The sequence below is a fragment of the Periplaneta americana genome, chromosome 6 (genome assembly GCF_040183065.1).
Source record: "Periplaneta americana isolate PAMFEO1 chromosome 6, P.americana_PAMFEO1_priV1, whole genome shotgun sequence".
Taxonomy (NCBI): Eukaryota; Metazoa; Arthropoda; class Insecta; order Blattodea; family Blattidae; genus Periplaneta; species Periplaneta americana.
Genome location: NC_091122.1, coordinates 113,735,875 through 113,757,567, shown reverse-complemented (window position 1 = coordinate 113,757,567; position 21,693 = coordinate 113,735,875). Strand labels below are relative to the sequence as shown.

At 35.6% G+C, this 21,693-nt stretch overlaps 1 protein-coding gene across 1 annotated transcript in view; it reads right to left on the bottom strand.

Annotated features, from left to right (window-relative positions):
- Nucleotides 1-21,693, bottom strand: part of LOC138701649 (chaoptin) — a 1,160,966-nt gene that overhangs the window by 90,353 nt on the left and 1,048,920 nt on the right. The window contains exon 9 of the mRNA XM_069828762.1: nt 17,141-17,666. Coding sequence (XP_069684863.1) covers nt 17,141-17,666 — 526 coding nt within the window. The remainder of the gene's footprint in view (nt 1-17,140; nt 17,667-21,693) is intronic.

Genomic DNA, 21,693 nt, shown 5'->3' with positions numbered 1-21,693 from the left:
GGCTGATGGAGACTGCCACCACCTCTGCAAGCTGATGGCACCAGTGCGACACCGGTGGAGCATCAGTGACTCCTTCGGTGAAATTCGGAACACCGTGATGCCATCAGATTGTTCAGTGCTGAGATTCGGAATACTCTCTGAGATTAGGATTTTTAGCATCTATAAAACTCAAATTAGATTTCCCAATGAGTATTTTAGGTTTGTATACGAGTGTAGATTGGTGCTAAATATTTGATATATTATGTTCAGTTTGCGTAGAAAATGAGGGAAGTTAGCAGCAAGCAACTCTATTTAAACCATTTAGTTAGGTTATCACATCTCCAAACAAATGAATATCACGCTTTATATGATTCAAACTCCGCAAATATATATTCAAACTCCGCAAATATGCTTCGCTGTTACAAACATAGCTACCTCTACTGTTTTCCTCTCCCCTACTGTGATAGCTCGGGTACTATTTTCCGTGTGCGCGAGCAGCACTGATTACTCCGCGCGAAGCTATGGCACATCCTAGATCATATATACCCGGATAGTTCGGCATTATAAGCTTTGAGGTTAACAACTTTCGTCAGGTTTACTATGCTGCCATCTAGTTGTTACATAAGGAGTCACGTCATAATTCCCATTTGAATTGCATTAGCGACTGTACTGCCATCTCGTGTTCGTTTACGGCGGACGGGTGGCGATCCTGGCGGTTGCTCTTTTCAAAGTGCTGCCGATTATAACATAGTGATGAGTCATCTGTAACATATATGATCTAGGAACACAGTCACTCCTCCACACTGTACATACCCCGACCTACAGCAACTAGGTACAAGCAACATGTTTATAATGTACAGTCAAAGGGGAAAGAACTAACTGTAGTTGATTAATATAAATAGGCTACAGGAAGTATTGCAAGAACAAAGAAGAACAGAAATGGAGGTGCATAGTGAAAATGTGTAATGCCAAAATAATGACAAGCTGACGACTCTTAAAGGTGATATTCTTTTAAATATGGGAGGAAACCAAAACCATGAAAAATATGTAACTGTACACCGTCAGATGATTATAAATGCCGCGAAACGCAAAGCCAATGAAGAAGACTTGTTCGACATGCCTTCAAAATTAATCAGGAAAAATCTGCTCAACCCCACAAGAAATAAATGAGAAAATAACGACCAGGAATACAAACCTGACAAGAAGAAACTTATACACTCAAAGAAGAAAACTTAATCCAATACTATCTAAAACTAAGCAAGAGGTTCATGAAGCTCTACAAATAGTCAACATAGAAAGCAATAACGGTGAAGATTGTTTTTAACATTAGTAAGCAATTTTTAAACAGCCAGCATTGATCGACATAAAGGCATATGCTGCTAGTCCTAAGCCTAGAACAGAGTACACAATATTGACATTACTAATTTGTTTACTCTAAGTGTGAAGGGAATTTGCTTAGTATTGATGTGAAAGAGAGGGGTAACTGATGAGGGGAGATAGTTGCGCACTTTGATACAAATTTTACATTTATTTATTTATTTATTTTTATTTATTTATTTATTTTTTTTGCGGAGCTTGGTTTAAATTTTTTTGTTGCGAAGCTTGATATTGCCCGACAAACACAAGGCTGAGAGGATTTCTTTTTCGCAGTTTTCCCGTGTTTTATTTTCCATTCCATTAACACTCCCTACGATTCTTCGTCTATTATCATCTCCATTTCGAAAAACGGACATCACTTGTGTGTGCCACGTATAATAGGCAGTCCGGCGTGGTGTGTATTCCTCACAGTTTATTACGAAGATTGATAGATGGCAGTGGCGGTTGATTCTAGACGACTCATAGATCTGTAAAAGAGGTACCGGAGCACCCTCCCCAGGTACTTCTTTCCTCCTAACGAAGAAAAGACGACTCAATTAGATTTATGAAATATGAGAGACCACCATTAGATGTATTCTTTTTACGGATTTGATGAGTGGATAGATGTGCGTGGTGTGGTGAATGGTGGAGCCGTCTTAGTCGAGCAGCAAAATTGGCATGCAACTCATTCGTAACCGTCGCATAAAATGCCTACTTGAGCTGAAATGTTTAAGGGTGCTCAGTGTCCCGTCCGATGTGCACATCTCTGACTATATTGAATCAAACTTATGTTTACTGAACTATTGACTAGAGCCCGAATAAATATCCTCTTGCTTGCAATGTGTGCGCGTTGCGAGTATAGCTTGTCTGAAAGGAGTAATGGACGACACAATCCAGGTAAATTGGAACTGTAAACAACCGGGAGAGGAATATGTGATTAGCTAACTACATTACAGTACAAGTATTACCAGTGATGTGAAACAGATTTATATAATATACAGTAAATAAACTTAGTTTAAAATGTAATAATCATTAGTTATGTACAACTGAAAACATAATAAATTACAACATATGGAAATATCTACCTATGTGGTAAATAAAGACAGTTCGTGCAATACAAAATATAGACTACTACACATCAATTTCTACGTTATCTTATCTTTGTTCGCCAAACACTCGGCAATAACATTTTTTTTTTAAGTGAAGCTTATCCTCCTGTCATCTAACACAATGTTTATAATATAGAAAACTTTTCTCCACATCACATGATGTGATGGGAGTCACCAGAAATTTTGTATACAGGGTGATTCACGAGGATTTACGGAGCTTATTTCCGAAGACATTCTGAGCAAAAAATGTCATATAAACATTTTCCCTAATCTCAATATTTTCAGAGTTAGACTAATTTGAAGTTGTTTGTAAAATACGTTTTTTCTTTAGTTTTAAGGGTAAAAAAATATTACAGATAGGGAATGAACTATTCAGAAGTATCATTTCTTTAACTGGCTAGTGTTCTGAAGTTAGCTCCTTTGTACATATATTGTTTTTCAATTTTTAACTAAAAATGACATCACTCTTAAGCAGTTACCACAAAAATTGTTACAAATCATACGACTTTAGGAACTTTATTCTTTACAGTTTAATTATGCATTCTAATGTACAGTCTTGAAGAATTTAAAAGAGTGGCGAGATTTGTAACAATTGTGATAAATGCGTAAAAAAATGTAATTTTGTAGTTAAAAATAGAAAAAAAAATGTTTACGAAGCAACTATGGAATTCATAACACATTTTTAGCCTCAGAATACTAGCTAATTAAGGAAATGATACTCCTGAATAGTTCATTCTTTATCCGTAATATTATTTTACCCTTAAACTTACTTACTTAGTGGCTTTTAAGGAATCCGGAGGTTCATTGCCGCCCTCGCATAAGCCCGCCATTGGTCCCTATCCTGTGCAAGATTAATCCAGTCTCTACCATCATATCCCACCTCCCTCAAATCCATTTTAATTTATGTCAGGTGAAGGATGCAATGCGTGCAGCTCTGCGTTGTGTAACTTTCTCCATTCTCCTGTAACTTCATCCCTCTTAGCCCCAAATATTTTCCTAAGAACCTTATTTTCAAAAACCCTCAATCTCTGTTCCTCTCTCAAAGTGAGAGTCCAAGTTATTTTACCCTTAAAACTAAAGAATAATGATATTTTACAAACAATTTCAGATCAGTGTAACTCTGAAAACACTGAGATTAGGACAAATGATTTTATGACATTTTTTGGTCAAAATGTCTTCGGAAATAAACTCCGTAAGGGACGGTAAATCGCCGTGAATCACTCTGTATTATGTTCAAAAGTAGATTACTTTATTTAGTAGGTTATTTTACGACGTTTTATCAACATCTAAGGTTATTTAGCGTCTGAATGAGATGAAGGTGATAATGCCGGTGAAATGAGTCCGGGGTCCAACACCGAAAGTTACTCAGCATTTCCTCATATTGGGTTGAGGGAAAACCCCGGAATAACCTCAACCAGGTAACTTGCCCCGACCGGGAATCGAACCCGGGCCACCTGGTTTTGCAGCCAGACGCGCTGACCGTTACTCCACAGGTATGGACTCAAAAGTAGATGGTGTCTTGTGAGACTCTAGCAATGCTCTACCAGTTTTTTGAGAACGTTTATCTACAAATCGCCAGGCATCAGGCTTTGAATATTTGTCGTCTCTAAATTCATAATGGTTTTATTCACACTTGCAAATTTACTTTTAATGAATAACAAATGTTCATATAGTTCGCTTGAAACAAGCGATTTTGCAGATTTTATGGCAGACCTGTCTTTATTAATACAGTGTTAGTTTAACTATTTTCGTTTACAATCCGTAATTTCTACATGACACAATTGACACTGAATATTAGACAAAATTTCTCAAATAACGTATTTAATGTTGCAGCACTTGATGTTACTAGCATTACAACAAAAACCAATAATTAACATTTGTTTGAAGAAACGTTCCGATTATCCAACTAAATTAATTTATTCTGAATTTAATGTATTTATATGTATATGGTGTTAAAATTTTATCATAAAATCGTAATAAATCTGTATTACAGACACATCATTATGACACAAGACGAAATATTAATTCAACATTAGTAGAACCTAAATGTCTCACATCTGCTGGTCTAAATCATAGCATTAATTTTGGCCCTCGGTTGTACAATGCTTTAACTAAATTACACCCAGAACATGTAACCCACTAACATATAACAAGAAAATTAGAAACGTGTTAATATCTTCAATTTGATTAAATACATTTATAGCCTATGTGTATGAATTAATCAACCTATATTATACTTGTATTCTATAATTTTGAAAAATATAGTCCTACTTTTCACGTGCAATATTATTCTTTTCTAGTGTTAATATTATATTATATAATTCCATTGCCGCTGTAATTTAAATTTTAGTTCCTATTTTAGTTTACTTATTTATTTTTATTATTATTATTATTTTTTTATTTCCTATATTTCTCTTATATTAATATTGTATTACATAATTTCTGTAACTGTAATTTTAATTCTATTTCCTATTTTCAATATTTTATATTCTCTTATAGGCATATTAATATTATATCTGAACTGCGACCGAACACGAGCGCTGCTCATTCGGTCTCAGATTTTGTTAATACTACTGTATCTCCTTTTTTATATTGTTTGTACTATTTTATTTCTATTTCTCTTGTTTGTTTGTAATTATATATTCTTTATTCTGTATATTTAAATTTAAATAAATTGAAATAAATAAATAAAATTATTGATCTTCACATAGCAGTAAAATAAAGCAGGCACCAGAGATGCTGTGTGATGCGCGTCGTAGGTTACTTGATTTCATCTTCAGTGGATTCATGTCCTAGATCTACTGATAAAATATAGGGTTATTTAGACCACCTGTAACAGTCATTTATTTCTGAAACTACTGCATTAAAATTTTCGAGACAAAAATATTTATAACTAAACCACATGTAAACTTTCACTTGAGCTTGATTTCATCAATCAGCTCTAACAAGAAGTAGGGTCAGTGGCGTATCACTTTAAAATTTCAAATGAGGATCGGGATCAAATAGGTACCATTTCATAGAGCTCTTCAAAACAAACAACTTTCATAGGAAACGTTTTTATTAATTCCTACTCTTTCAATGAGAAAACGTACGAAAAGGCAATAGGTGATACGGACCAACCGTAAGTCATTTATTTCGGAAACTAATGCATTAAATTTTCAAGACAAAAATATTTATAACTAAAGCATATGTGAACTTTCACATGATCTTGATTTCATCAATCAGTCTTAACAGGAAATAAAGTAAGTGGCGTATTACTTTACATTTTCAAATGGGGATCGGGGTCAAATAGGGTACCATTTGATAGAGCTCTTCAAAACAAACAACATTCATAGGAAACGTTTTTCTCAATTCAAAGTACAAAAAGACTATTCCACAATATTAGGCCTATGCACTGCTGGGCGAAGAATCTACGTAAAGATTAATTTCTGGCCCTAGAAAATATATCTGTTTATTTTTATTTTATTGGGTTATTTTACGACGCTGTATCAACATCTAGGTCATTTAGCGTCTGAATGAAATGAAGGTGATAATGCCGGTGAAATGAGTCCGGAGTCCAGCACCGAAAGTTACCCAGCATTTGCTCGTATTGGGTTGAGGGAAACCCCCGGAAAAAACCTCAACCAGGTAACTTGCCCCAACCGGGATTCGAACCCGGGCCACCTGGTTTCGCGGCCAGACACGCTGACCATTACTCCACAGGTGTGGACTTATATCTGTTATGGTAGCAATGTTTATTATAGAAGAAAAAATTCGCTCCGGTCACCAAGTCACTCAATTGAATGCGCTCCTTTTATATGTCGAACTTGGAGTCAGGCCACAAAGGGAAAAACAGTAGAGGAGGGGGATTCGATCCGGTGCTGTGGATTGAATTCGGCGTATCTCAGTGATTAGAGCGCTTAGTATGTACAACTAAGGATCCGGGTTTGATCTCCGGCGTCGGAGCGAATTTTTCTCCTGTTATAACCGGTGGGGGCTCGTGATAAAATATTATATGTGTTCACAATTTTGTGTTCCAAAATCGAAGAGAATTTGAAATCGTACGTTTAGCCTAATATAAAATGTCATGATTCCAATGTTTCACTATCGAAAAAACCGTATATAAATTCAAAAGAACATATAATGATAATAATAATAATAATAATAATAATAATAATGAAACCCAGTCTTTTTATTTCAAATTTTTCTTGGTAAGCCAGTTTACCCAGTTATTTACTGTTCCAAATTACTTGAACAGAGTTCATTGTTTACGTTTGTCAAAAATGAATACATACCACACTGCCGTTATTTACAAAAGCGTGTGTTCAGTAATATATTTTGATTCATAACACACTGACACACTAAAGCCTATACCAGTACTGTAACCACATTCGCATAGATTGATTAATATAAATACATGCCTGTAAATATTATTATTACATATTATACACTACCATACAGATACTTAAATTCATACCACCACCACATTCAGCCAACACGTGTTTGAAAGCCAAACTATGTTATTATGCTGACACTGAAGTATAATAATTCACAAACTACACTCTCGTAGCAGCACTGTACACACTTCCACATAAAGTAAACGTTCCGACAGTGACATGCTGACACCTACAGGCTAGAATACAGACTCTTAAATTTCTTTCTCGAGATATAGCACGTGAACGATAGCATCGATGCACCTGACATCTGTAGGATATATTCACTGTTCGCTTAAAGCTTTGTGCTGTTGACGAGTCATAGGCGGCCAGCGAGAGACAATTTTCTCCCGCGCATGCATGAAATTCCTGTAACCTCCTTGGAAAGAACACGGCTTGTACGTGAACGGATGTTGCCAAGTTTACATAAGAAGTTTATGCAAGGTGCGGGAAGTTTAAAATACTCGATTCTGATATTATACATTCCCACTACGTCAATACAGTATTAAATAATAAAACTAGTCGTGCATTAATGGAAACAAGGTGTTCACGTGCTCTTGTGCTCTTATTGACGCACCGCCACTGGTTATAACCATTGTCACCATAACAGACATATTCTGTAGAACCAAAAATTAATCTTTACGTAGATTTGTAAAATAGTTAGAATCGAGAGCACAATTTCTACAATTTTGTATGTTTGGTAAATTTTCTTAAAATTGTAAAAATAACATTTAAAACATACTATTACTTAATCTTCAAGTGCTGACAGTAAAGAAGAATTCATATGTAGGCAAAGGAGAACAACAGAGCCTTATGTACGGCCCCCCCCCCCCAACACAGAGGATTTTGCTTATAAGCAAGAGAAGCTATTTTAATAGTAACCGAACAATGTATTTTTAAAATAACCGTTTAAAAATTAGTAATATTCATATAAAAATATGTAAATACCATAACTCCTTCCATAAAGTTCAGCCACTTGTGTCTAGCGTAATCTATATTTGCACTTATTCGGTGGCACCAGACCAAATGATGATACGTGTGGAGTTCATTACAATAATTTGATGTTACTTCCTACGTCAAAGAAGAAAGCTATCTATAGTAATGTCACGAGAGGTCTGATTTATCTGGAAAATCTCAGACCTCGAGTGACATTTATTAGGACTATTTCGTGAATGAATAATATATATAAATAATATATCCCTAAAATTCGCTCACAAAATGTTAATACTGTAGTTGTATATTTAGGAATACCTAACCTTTTCAGACATTGTGAAGTTGAAATAGATGAATATCGATTACTACAAAAAAGAAATTGGATGTTATTCAGTAATGCCAATTGCGAAAAGCAAAATACAGGTTTAACAATGTTAATTACATGTACTGCGATTTTCTCTTGTTATTATAATAGAAATATATTTTCATTATCTGCTTAAATTATAATTTAATTTAGACATTTTAATATGATTACAAGTAACCTGATTAATACATTAAGTAAATGAAGAAAGCGCAGTTATCAAATCTGAATGAAGGAGTGTAATTTTTTCAGTTAGCCTACAATGGACATGGAATTAGAAGATGATGATGTAGGTGTGGAAGTAGAATTTCGCACTTTATTTAGTACTTCATCGTTACATTACACACTACACCGAGAACTAAGAACTAGCCTGTGTAATATGTGTGGAAACAGCTGTATAGCAATGCTTATGTATTCACACTATAGCGAGACAAATGTTGCTACACAGTGAAGCCATTTATGGAAAATTAAAACACGAATTTTATTACGCCATACGGAAGGCAGTTTGATCAAAGACCTTTTATATAATACTATACAAGGTCTTTGGGTTTGACATGCGCTAATGTTACATAAATTTGAACATCTGACTTTCTATTAATTGTTTAATTCATTCACGTAATACAAATTTTATAGGCTACAATTACATTAGGTTACCTGTGGGAGTGGGACCAATGTTAGCTGTGCCTTATTTCGATCGTTACTCCGTGCTTCAGGAAAGGATTTGCATAGCTCGACAAACGTTTCCTCGCTGTAGTATATAACGGGACTAAAGTTGCATGTACACAGTTCAATTTCCCATGTGCGTATGCATGAAACAATCAATTTTAAAACCTACGTTCAATTAAGATGCATGAAGATTTTGTGTTTACATGGTGCGCTGTTTTGAACGTCTTCACTTCGTAAATATATTAATTAATATTAAATACCAATCTTGCATTCATTGCTTGAATGCGTAAAGTTGACAGGAAAGTTAACCGTGTAGATGGATCTTAATGGACTGACGCTCATCTACTTACGGGGAAACAGTTGGCGACACTGACTAAACAAAAGAAAGATTATGCGATAAATTGACAGCGAGCTGCAAAAATTATCGCAATTAATGACTGTGACTCGTTAGAATTCAAAATTTCATTACACTTCATTGGTCGAAAATGGAATGATGTCATATAAATGAAGTAGTCCAAATAATTTATTCTTTCCTTCTCTTAATTTATCGAAAAACATGATGTAAAGATCCTGTTGTGCCATTTGTACAACAATGAAATGCATAATTGTTGAATATTTTATTTTCGTCATAGATTACTACTGTCTATTTTCTTTCGTTATTAAACTAACGAAAAATTAAGTAACATTTAAACTCTATTTAATATTACATTCATAAAACAAACCATTTCGCAATATTTAAAAACATAATTTCTTAATATGGCTGTTTTTCACTTGTAAAATATGCTAGTCATTAGAAATTAGTTGTTTTAAGTAACAGAAATTACTAACACTTGTCATTTGTCACCCATATGTTGGTAAATAGTCACTTGTTCATAGCAACGTTATGTAATAGGCCCCAGAACATCTTAATACAGTATTAACACTTTTATAGTTATATCATTTATCAAGACGTTTTATTGACGCTTCACTGTAAAATATAAGTAATTGTTTGGGAAAAGTAGACATTCAATGAGTGATATTACCTTGTGGAAGGAAATCTCTGAGAAATTCGCATAAAGCATCGTTGTCATTTACTTTAGCATCTTATACGATAATCTGATTCTTTGCATAAAACAATTCGTTTCCATGGTAACCTGAGATATACATGGCAAGGCAGAGCTAAAAATCGCAAATAATGATGATACGGAGTTGTACTTCATCGTATAGGCCTACATGGAGTATAAGGGAAAAGTAGAACAAACAAAATAGAAGACTACATAGAAGAGGGCAATTCGTGGGAACAGAGACATCTGTAAACATTCTTTCTTTTTTTAAGTTGTTATAACTAAACCAGTAAAAGCAAACAAGAAAATGTGAGGTAAACTCTAAGCTGAATTCAGAATGAAAAGAAGTCTTGTATATTAGTGTGTGTGTTTCTCGTTTTATACTGTATGTTATGCGAGGTACTCGATATTGACCGAACTTGGTAACCAAATATTATCTGTGAAAGTTGTCTTATTCAAATAAATTAAGTGCACCGATTTAAAAAACAGGACCTGAAGAAATTGTCCAATTTCGCTGATGAAACATCATTTCATACCAGTAGTAAAAAACTAGAGTGAATATTTAAATTTAACAGAAATAAATGAAATTTGCTAACAAACTCCATATAAATTTAAGCGAGCAATATATACTGAATCAGTTTTCCTATTGTAACCCAATGTCAGTACAGTATGAAGCTGTAGTCGGGTGGTCCAGCGATAGGAAGATATTTTTCTTTTATATAAGACATAGTATAGCTTCATCTTAGATATTTCTCTATTTCTTTGAGGTGTTTAACCTACGCGTCGGGGATCAGCGAAGCGTGTAATAGGCACTTTGTTCTCACAGTCTGGCAGGCGCCTATTGCATTTAAAACCAGTAGACGCGAGGTAGGTTATTGAACTTTAGCATAGCATAGGCTTCAGAAGCGGGGGTTTTTCCTTGTCAAGGAACGCGCTTGTAGCGTTGTATGAGACTAGCAAACAATAGTAGCGTCTGGTGAGCGCGTCACCATAGCTAGTATTTAAAAGGGCGGTGAGCCGATCGTGTTTACTCACTCAGAAGACTACCGGCCAGTGAGCCGAGCGTGTGTTTACTCAGAATCTTACCGGCATTTGAGCCGATCGCATGTTTACTCAGAATATCACCGGCCTGTGAGCCGATCGCGTGTGTACTCATAATACTACCGACACTTGTGCCGATCGCGTATATCATACCATTCTCGGCTTTCCAGCCGATCGCGTACGTCGTAAAGTTCTCGGCATTTTGAGCCGATCGAGTTTCTGACATAGTCCCCGGCCATCAAGCCGACCGAAGTGATAAAGTGGAAATTTCGCACTTTTTAGTTTGTGACTTACTCAAAAAGTGGTAGCAGCGATTTTAAACTGGCGTTAGACGAGATAATTACGTTGCCGAGATCACACGGAAGACAACAGCCAGTATTCCGTCGCTTGGACTCAAGTAAGGGACGTGATCCGAATAAACATACTTAGTGGAACTTTACTCCTTGGTTTCTTTTCGTTTGAATGACAAACATCACATTATATCCTACACCCAAAAAACCACAAGGTCCCTGAGAAGAGATCACCTCAACCGAGGGACAACATTTTTCACTGACGTCCAGCAGAGCAAACCGACTTCTGCTCTGTCGGCGACGCGGCAGAAGAAGAAGAGGGCAACCATCGCAAATGGCGCAACCAACTCGTGGCACCAGGTAAACCATCTTCATCTAAGCCAGTGATGTCAAAATAAGCTCATTTTTCTGACGTTGACATCGTGCGTGGGCATAAAGCGCTAGGTATAGAAGGAGGAAGAATTATGTACATGAATAAGCATCCTGTTGGATTAAGAAAACAGCGGTGCACAGACTTCAAACGGAAGGTGAAATTTTATGTCGTTATTTTTGTATGGCTTCTTTCTGTTTGATATTATCTATATTGTATCTAAAACAAAAGTAGCTTACTAACGCCCATTTCTTAATATAGCAGTTGTGTTTTAAACGTTAATAACATTATAAAGAGTTAAGAAAGAATATTCACATAAATTCCATAGTAGTACAACTATACTGTATTAAGTGAATGGAACACATCATTCATAAAGAAAGTGATATCGCAAAGAAAGAGATTGAGTATGTCATGATAAGTTGGTTTTGATATTGATGGTATATTTAGCATTATAAAAGTAATCAATGATCTAATCAAAACAATATTATAGCGCAAAGCAAAGTTACCTACATATATGTTTTAACTGTAACTAATATTACATAACAAAACTCTTATCACATCATGCTTTTAAGGTGATATTGGTCAGCAACTTCCTATCATCAGAATATTAAATTATTTTCTCGAAACCTGCTGAAGGCTATAGAGCTGACATTTTTACAACACATGGGCATATCTTTTGCTTATGATGTAACAGTAGTTGCTTTGTTAAGTCATTTCCTTACAAACATATTCCATGCGAATATTTTCAAAATTTGTAATACACTATCTTCAGTAATACGTATTTACGGTATATTAGATTTACGAAAACATTTTTAATTACCTGTTAGGTTAGGCCTATATAAATAAAGACGCGTATATCTTAAAATTTCACTTCTCTATAAAAGGAATGTTGAGAAAATATTCCTTTTCAATAAAAAAACAAACTTGTGAAAAATGAGCGTTAAAATTAAAACTTACATTCTTATAATGCACTTATACTTCTCAGACAAATTAACATGGATACAGTTTTAACAAGTTCTCTTCACTTTATCCACTGAATCAGTGCTGGCCATCCCTGAATATAGCTCGACTAAGCGGCATATACCACCTCTTTCGTCTGTCTCTTTCCTATGCCCTGTAAAGCGCTCAGGCTCTCCTGAGCTCTGTAGCGCTCGCTTGCGCCTATGGGCATCAATTGACATGACTGATCTAAGAATTCCTCTCCAGAATTTACCAGTCGAAGTTATATACATTACTTCATCGTCTTTGGTATTGCTCGCTGTGCACATCTAGACCTACAATGAATCAACATGATGGCATGGGTGAGGAAATGGAATATAGGACTACCGAACACGCAGGACGATGGAAATGAACGTGATAAATGCAGAAATGGTGTTATGAAAGGAAAACATAAGCAACTGTTATAAGTCTCTGAAAAGTAAACTTTGTCCAATAGAAATTAGTCATCAACTGCTTAGTTACCAAGATTGTTAAGAAATGATGGGGTGATTTCTATTACATTATGTTTTATACACGTGGAAGCAAACTTTCAGTGATTATAGTTTCTATAGCTCTGTGATACATAGTCAGAATTTAAGTTTGGTGTTAAATAATACTGTTAATTATTAGGAACGAGTTGGTAAAGACAGGAAATCAGGAAGTATTCAAAGAGAATTCAATCGAATGATGAAAATGAACAAAAATATTGAGAGAATTTATTCTGAAAAGATAACGAAATAAAGGAATGTTATCAGAGAAAAAGTGCGGCAAGGGAAAGAGAAATGTCGTGAGAAATAGCTGCTCGAATTAAAGGAAAATAGAAAAACCCTGACAAGACTTACTTAAATTATAACAAAAGAAAGGGAAACACACTCAGGAAACATTCTAGGATTACAACACTGGAAAGAAAAATGTTTAGGGAAAACATGTTAGAATTATGAAAGCGGAATGAGCAACATCGTAAGAAAACTTGCTGGAATTACGACAAGACAAAGAGGAACACGATGAGAAAACTTGCTTGAATTATGAAGGGAAAGAGAAACACATTGAAAGAAAACCTCCTCGAATTATGGTAAGGAAAAGAGGAACACCACGATAAAATCTGTTAATATTAAGAAAAGAGAAATAGCATGGAAAACCTGCTGATATTAAAACAAGGGAAATAGAAAAATCCTGACAAACCCTGCTTAAATTAAGAGAAGGGAAGGAAAAAACCTCGAGAAAATCTTCTGCTCAAATTAGAACGAGATAACGAGAAAAAACTGAGAGAATCTACTGACACTGTCATACGGAAATGAGAAACACCTTGAGAAAACCTAGTGAAATTAAAACAATGGAAAAAGAAACATCCTGAGAAAACCAATTGAAATGATCACATGAAAATGAAATAAATCCTGAGAAAATCTGATGAAATTAAGGCAAAGAAAGAAAAGTATCATGAGAAAAACTGCTGACATAAAGACAAAGGAAAGATAAGTACTCTGATAAGACCTAATGAAATTAAGACAAAGGAAAGAGAAACAATCTGACAAAATCTGCTGAAATTGAGATGAAGGGGCAGAAAAAAAAAAACATGAGAACTTGCTGGATTTATAAGAAGTGAAAAAGAAACGCGCTGAGGGAGAACCTGCCGAATTATGGGAAGATAAAAAAAAACTACGAGAAACATGTTGGAAACAGAAACATCCTAAGAAAACCTGCTGAAATTAAGGAAAAGGAAAAATAAACAGCCTGAGAAAACCTGCTGGAGTTATGAAGGGAAAAAGAAATACACTGGGAAATCACACTGAAATTAAGAAAAAGGAAAGATAGGCACTCTGAAAAAACCTACTGAAATTAAGGCATGGGAGAGAAACACCCTGACAAAATCTTATGATATTAAGAAAAGAGAAGCACCTTGAGCTGCGAGAAGCTGCTGAAGTTAAGAAAATGGAAAAGAGAAACACATCGTGAAAACGTTCTTGATTTACGATAAGGGAAAGAGAAACAACGTGAGAAATTCTGCATCAATTATGACAACTGAAAGAGAAATACCCTGAGAAAGCCTGCTGGACCTATGATAATGGAAAAAGAAAGAACCTGAGAAAACCATATGAAATTATGATATATGAAAAGAGAAATAGCCCGTGAAATCCTGCTGGAGTAATGATCAGGTTAAAAGAGTGACAGGATAGGCCTATTTGCGAAACGTGTTGGTCTGCCTGAAATTTCTTTAATCTCGATATACAATTAAGTACACAAGTTTTACGCCTGATTGGTAATAAAGCCATTCACACAAGCTACAAACCAAATTTATTGTTAATAAAACATTAATAGAAGGTTTTATAACATTGATTACATTATTATAGTTTGCACTCTGACAGTCGAAGATTTATGGGTACTACATTTTGTGAAATAGCTTCTCGTTCATTTTTCATCTATGCTCCTTCACACGCTCTTTTACATTACTTGCAGCACATTTTAACTCCAACGGTTTACTATATTTACTTTCATTACTATCTTGTCTTATTAGTTTGCGATAAGCACGGATGCACTCTGTTTGCAACTTTTTCTCTTCCAAAAAAAGCAACACTCTTTTAAGAGTTATTATCAATTTAAACCCTCTTAATATAGAAATGCTACAATAGATTCTAACTTACTTTTAATTTTAAGTACCCACGCTCCCTTGTATAAGTTGACTCATGTAGCTTGGACTTGCACAGCCGACTCTTATTTTATCAGCACATGACGTCATTAATTCTTTCTATACACATTTCATTAGAAAACTTATCTATCGCTAATGTAATAACGAAAGTGATAGTGCTACCCTATGAACAACTTCAGAAACTTCATCTTAACAGAATGTTATACAGTTTCCCTGTTTGAGTCGAATTTAAAGTTTTCATGTCAGAAGACGCCCAGAGAAAACCTACTAAAAGGATGACAAGAGACCTAAACCTACTAAAAATGAGGGAGAAAATACTCTTAAATACCCTGAGAAAAGCTGCTGTAATGATTGAAAGGAAAAGAAAAACGATCTGATAATAATAATCCCTGCTACAATGTTGCCAAGGGAAAGGGAAACACCCTGATAATCCCTTCTCCAATGATGACAAGGGAAAGGGAAACACCCTGATAATCTCTCCTCCAATGATGACAACGGAAAGGGAAACACCGCTCTGATAATCCTTGCTACAATGATGACAAGGGAAAAAGAAAACGTCCTGATAATTTCTGCTGCAAAGAGAAATACTTCCTTAGAGAACCTTCTGAAATTATGAAGATGATACACCTGAAGAAAAGATAAGGATAAATAAAGTACATAAAGAAAAATTGATGAGAAAATGGCAAAATAAAGGAAGTACAAAGGGTAAATCTGACGGATGGACATCAAGAAGAAAGGAACCACCCATAAAAATATTGATGGAATGATTAAGTGGGCAAAGAAGCACCCAAGGAAAACTTTCCCTAATAATGTTTTTGTTGTTCAGAAAGTTTAATAAAAAATTTAAATTTGTACTCAGAAAGTTGACATGGATTTTTTAATTTGCCATCTGTTTCTAGTACATATAATTGTCTTTTTTCTCACTCCTCGTCAATAAATTGTAGCATAATTGAACAAACATCTTACAAAAAATCTTCTTACGCGACATAAAATTGCACTTCAGTACACAAGAAAAATTCGGGGCTCAAAATGTTGATTAACGGTGTATTTTTATAGAAAGTGGCAAAGTTTCATAGTTTTAGATATTGACTGAAACAATGATGGTTCATTATATTGTTTCTATACTGCAATAAATAATCATGTTAACTTCAACTGCTACTAGGTTTAGATAGCCCACATCATGTGCGCGAATGAGCTGATTGCGTTTCGAATCTCAGGCGAAACTCTATAACAGTATGCATTTACGCTTACGAGTATATCAGTGAGGCCATGCAATATCAGAGCCTTCATATTGTTATCACGTTGAATAAGTATTTTCACAATTTTGTGCAAATGTAAGAAAGAAGGCGTGTTCATAACATTGTTTCTCCTGGAAAAATATAAAATTATCATTTTATTTGGCGGCAATAATGTCTGTGTAGGACGTAGGTCATGTTCCTAGTCATTGACTTCCCCAACATTATGGGTGTAAAAATTCGTACCCAATTAAACTAAATTGTTACTTATAAGTCATTACTAACACAAATTAAATGTCCCCATGATTTGGACGCAGTGTCATCTAACAAATGTATCGTGGAGACATAGAACATCTCTTCAACAAACGCAAAACTGCATAATCATTTTGAACGTCGGTAATGAAGGGGATCCAGAAGAACAGTTTGATGAGACATGTTGCGAAGAATACTGGAGCTTTTGCGGGGTTCTGTGCTATCCATAATAATGTGTAAATAGTGGGTTTATTATAATAAATATAAGTACACATTTAATGAAACTGAATTGCCATTAATTTTGAGTTCCGGAAGTATTTTCCCCATGCTCAAATGCGGTAAGCTTTAACTTGGTTATCCTGAGTAGCTATTCCTAGCAATCTCAAGAACATATTTTTAGAGGCGAAAATTCAAGAAAGCTAAAATATAAAATGTCAAAGACAATAAGAAAGAAAAATGCCACACACTCACCAGATATGAGTTTGGTGCCAACGTTCTCCCAGCTTGTCCCATTTGAGTAGAGCGTCCCTGGACTTAGTGATGAAAACTTGTTATCCCTAAGGTCTAGCGACAGATGAGGGATTTTCTCCAGCTTCGCGAAGAGTCCAGAAGGCAATTCTTCTATCTGCGTCCCACGTATCTGGAGCACCAATTCATAGTTTTCTTCAATACCTTCGAAGGCGTCTGAGTCGATGCTTCTGAGTTCGCTTCCCGTGATCTCCAGATGCCTCAGCCGTGGAGTGAAGGCTCCCAGAAGCTGATCCGTCAGAGAAGACTCTAGGACTCGGACGGAGAGCTTCCGGAGTGACGGTATGTTGGATAGAGCATTGCCAAGCCTAAAGCGGTACTTCTCTATCTTGGGCCAAGTTTGAATACGCAGTGACGTGAGCAGCCGGAGTCTGGTCAGGGTGTCTCCGTCGAATCTCTCCAAAGGCAGATCCTGGATCACTAATGTCTGCAGGCGATTCAAACCTGAGAAGCTCTCCTTTGTGATGATCTGTGGGATAACAACGAATCAGGTGTAATTATTATCATGATGCTTGAACGATTCATATATATATATAAATATATATATGTATATATATATTAAAAGGTGAAAGAAAATAGCATTTATTCTACTTTACCACGAACAATTACAGAGTATAAATTGTGTTTAATTTATATTTAAAAGATGTTGAGAATTTAAAATAATTAGGTCAGTACCTAGACAATAAGTTCAATTGGATTATGTATACAAAATATCATGTTGCAAGATGTGAAGAACAATATTTCCGATGAATAAACTGAAGTTGTTTACAAATTTAAATTTTGTAGCATATGTATATTTATTATGATTTTTTTCTTGGATATATATTAAGTATTATAAGCAGATATTTTTTATCTTAAAGAAGGAAAGACAATGAATAATCCGAAGACTGGTATGAACCTCATCAGTGACACCAATAAGACATCACTCATAAGTCAAACAAGCCAGGAGATAATGGGGTAGGATGGCCAGTTCCTTTCTCCGTCCATTGCATACATCGCTGACTAGCAACACATTGCACTAATCAGATATAAGATGTATGCAACAATAATTGTTCTTCCACTGACACATATCTTCAAGTGAGATGTACTGCCTGAAATACGTAAGTCAGGATCTCAGTCAAAAGTAAAAAACGAAATAAGATGTGTAATAGGTATCCATCTAACTGGTTCTTGTAGGAGGTATTTTAAATATTTGAAAATGGTCATTGTAGAGTATCCACCGCCCACTGAACGAATATTGATTAAACGAGCGTTGAGCGACTTCTGCCGATTTTGGAATAGACACCGACGCACTTAGGTTAGATTAGTTTAGGCTTTTATTATCCCGTCAAGATGTTTAAGATTAGTGTAAAACTGGCCTATGTCTCCTATAGTGGGCGGGACATAAATAACATTCACCTAAAAAATTAATGTATATAATTATGATGTAAGGATAAGTAAACAAATTCATCAGCATTTTATTGGACTGAGTAAATCGCAACAAAATTAAAAATTTATTGATATTTTCTCTTTAATTTACTGCCCATTCGTGCAGAATTAGTTAATAATAATAAACACGTTATTGCAAACTCATGACAAATAATTACATAGTTTCCATGGCAACAAAACATATATGACTCAAATTATCAGCAATAAAATTGACAAATCTGAAATACAAATGACACTGGTGAATATTTCTTATGTCCCAGACACTAATAAATAAATTAAAAAAACCTTGAAAATGCCTTGGATTTATAGTATTGATTAGTAGAAACTGATGTGATCACTGGGAGAGCTGTAAACCCAACCAACCCGCCCTTAATACGTACCTTACTTATATACGAAAATCGTCGTGCGTGAACGAAGAATACCACCATATTTCTTACTTTTCTACTCTTCTTCAGGTCGTAAAATTTAATTATCTTCAGGACTTATGTTGTTCTGCAAAATGTAACAGTGGGTTTCAGTGTTGCCAACATAGTAATAACACTACACACCTAACCTAACCTTTCTCATGATACTACACACCTAATCTAACCTAACCTAACCTGTCACATAATACTACACACTCTAGTAACATTCCTCACATTTAGGATCATTTCGTTTTCATGTATTGCCGGCTCTGCCAATCGTGTTGGTTTCCATCTAGTGGAAGTGGATCGTACTAATTCTACTAATTCGAAGAAGCAGCAATAGCGACTTTCATAACAATTACATTTTACATGTTTCGTGTTATACTAAATGTGTTAATGTACTAATAATTATCTTCATATGGTACAATAAGATTTGAAATTTGTTGTGATTGTGATAAAAGTATTGGAAATTGGTTTACAGCGCCACATTAGCAGTGATAAATGTGTGCAATATTCGTTCGGTGGCTGGTGGATGCTCTAGATTGACCCTTAGAACTAACTACTAGAGTCTAGGCACATTTTCGACACATTAGGTTATATCAACTGACCAAAATTACGGTTGACGAACGTAACATAAACAACGAACACAGGATTGTTTGATCAGATCATTAAATTAGTTAATAGTCAGGTTATTGGGAACGCATAATTGGAGGACCTACAGAAATTAGTATATTATGTTCCATAACATCAAACCGAGAAAGTTGGTTCATATTGATCGAGACATGGAAATCGTTTTATATGTTCTTAAAACACAGAGAAAGAATTATACGAATTATAAATAATTACTTACATGTAATAACTTAATACACTTTAACCACTCCAAGGCCAATTACTTCAACCATAATTCCACTAATATCAATTTTCTTCACTACAATTACAATAACAACATTACCCGCCATATTGCTTCACAACGCGATTTCCGGTCACGCATTGAATTCTAGGATACTACTACGCTGATCATACAACCACATATTTCTTAGACATAATAAATTAAACATTTCCTTCTCTGAACTAAAAATATTATAAATTATTCGGTGATTTATTGATCTCTAATAAATCATTTGTTCCTATTGAACAGACATTTATGTCTTCATTATTTTCGGGTGTCTTATTTGACTCCAGTAGTTATCTATTATTGCATGTAAGGAATAGCGGACTGCTAGTCCTGTGAGAACAAAATCGACTCTTCCTTTCAGTACTCGTTCTGCCGAGGATTTTAAAATCTTCGTCGATTATTATTTTGCTGTTGTTATTTCGCGCTTGCGACTTGCCTCCATCTCATTTGGTAGTTACGAGGTTACCAACATTTTTGGCTTTTCCCTTTCAAACTTCTCTTGGGTTCCACTGAACGAAAAAGCCAAATTCGGAATGAGAGAAGTAGCCAAGAGGCTTGTAGCTCCCATAGACAATTAATCTCAGCCTAAATTCCCTTGAAGTTCCGCGCGATAGCATATCTTTCAATCGTTTCTCCTTCCATTTCTCATTTTTTCGTTGTCATTTTTCCGTACTCTTGTACATTTCATCTAATAGGCAGACATAACGAGCCCAATCCAGTAAGCGACTATTCTGGTAGTAGGCCTACACATTTGCCCTCATGATGGGATCTGTATGTAGCGTCTTAGGCTCAACTCTCACGGACCACAAAACTGTGGTCCACTTGTGGACGGTGAGGAATTAGTATGGAAACAGATGATGGTAACTCATATGGACCACAAACTGAAGTCAGTGTTAACGTCTCTGGTCGTGAGTGGTCGGTATCACGCATAGAACAACCACAGAATTGTCGCTGTCGCTGGTCGAGCGCAACTCACACACGCCGACCACTCGCCACCGACACCGTATCCTTGGAAACGACAGACGTTTTGCACCGTATCCTTAGAAACGACAGACGTTTTGCACCGTATCCTTGGAAACGAAAGACAGTTTCTTGGCAAATAGCAACCTTGCGGTGCGGTTATCTGTAGTCGATACGGACCTCAAGGGACCACAAAAAAGAAGTCTGCCGACAGCACAACCACATAAAAACAGCAAAATAATCGCAAAGTTGTGGTCTGTGTGAGTTGAGTCTTAGATAAAAAGTTTTGTCGCATAGATAATTTAGAAGTCCCAGAAAGTAGGCAGTGCGCATGATCAGATATACAACGAAAAAAAAAAACTAATTTTATTACTTCAACTAGACGTTCTCTTGTGAACCAGGCTCTCATCCTCTCATCATGAGCACTGCCTCCCTTCTGGGACGAGTATTGTATCTGTGCGAGATAACTTTTTTCTAAGACTGTACGGCTAGTTCCGAGACGTTGTAAAGTTCCAGGATATGATCAAATTCACAAAAGCCTACTTCTGAGCATTTCAGAGTCGTTTACCACACGCCATTCGGAAATTAATTAGTATTATTTTAAATAGTGCTGGGAACAACTTCGGGCACCCAGTCCTCTATGAGGCCCTCCACGTTGGATAACAGCAGAATGGATCTCAGTCGAAATTATATTGATGCCTAACCTGGGCAAATATGAAATACCTTGATATCGACTCCCAACTGCAACTCTTTCAGCCATGATATTAACTGCATTTTTTCAACGGAAAACTCTTAGCTTAAGTGACACT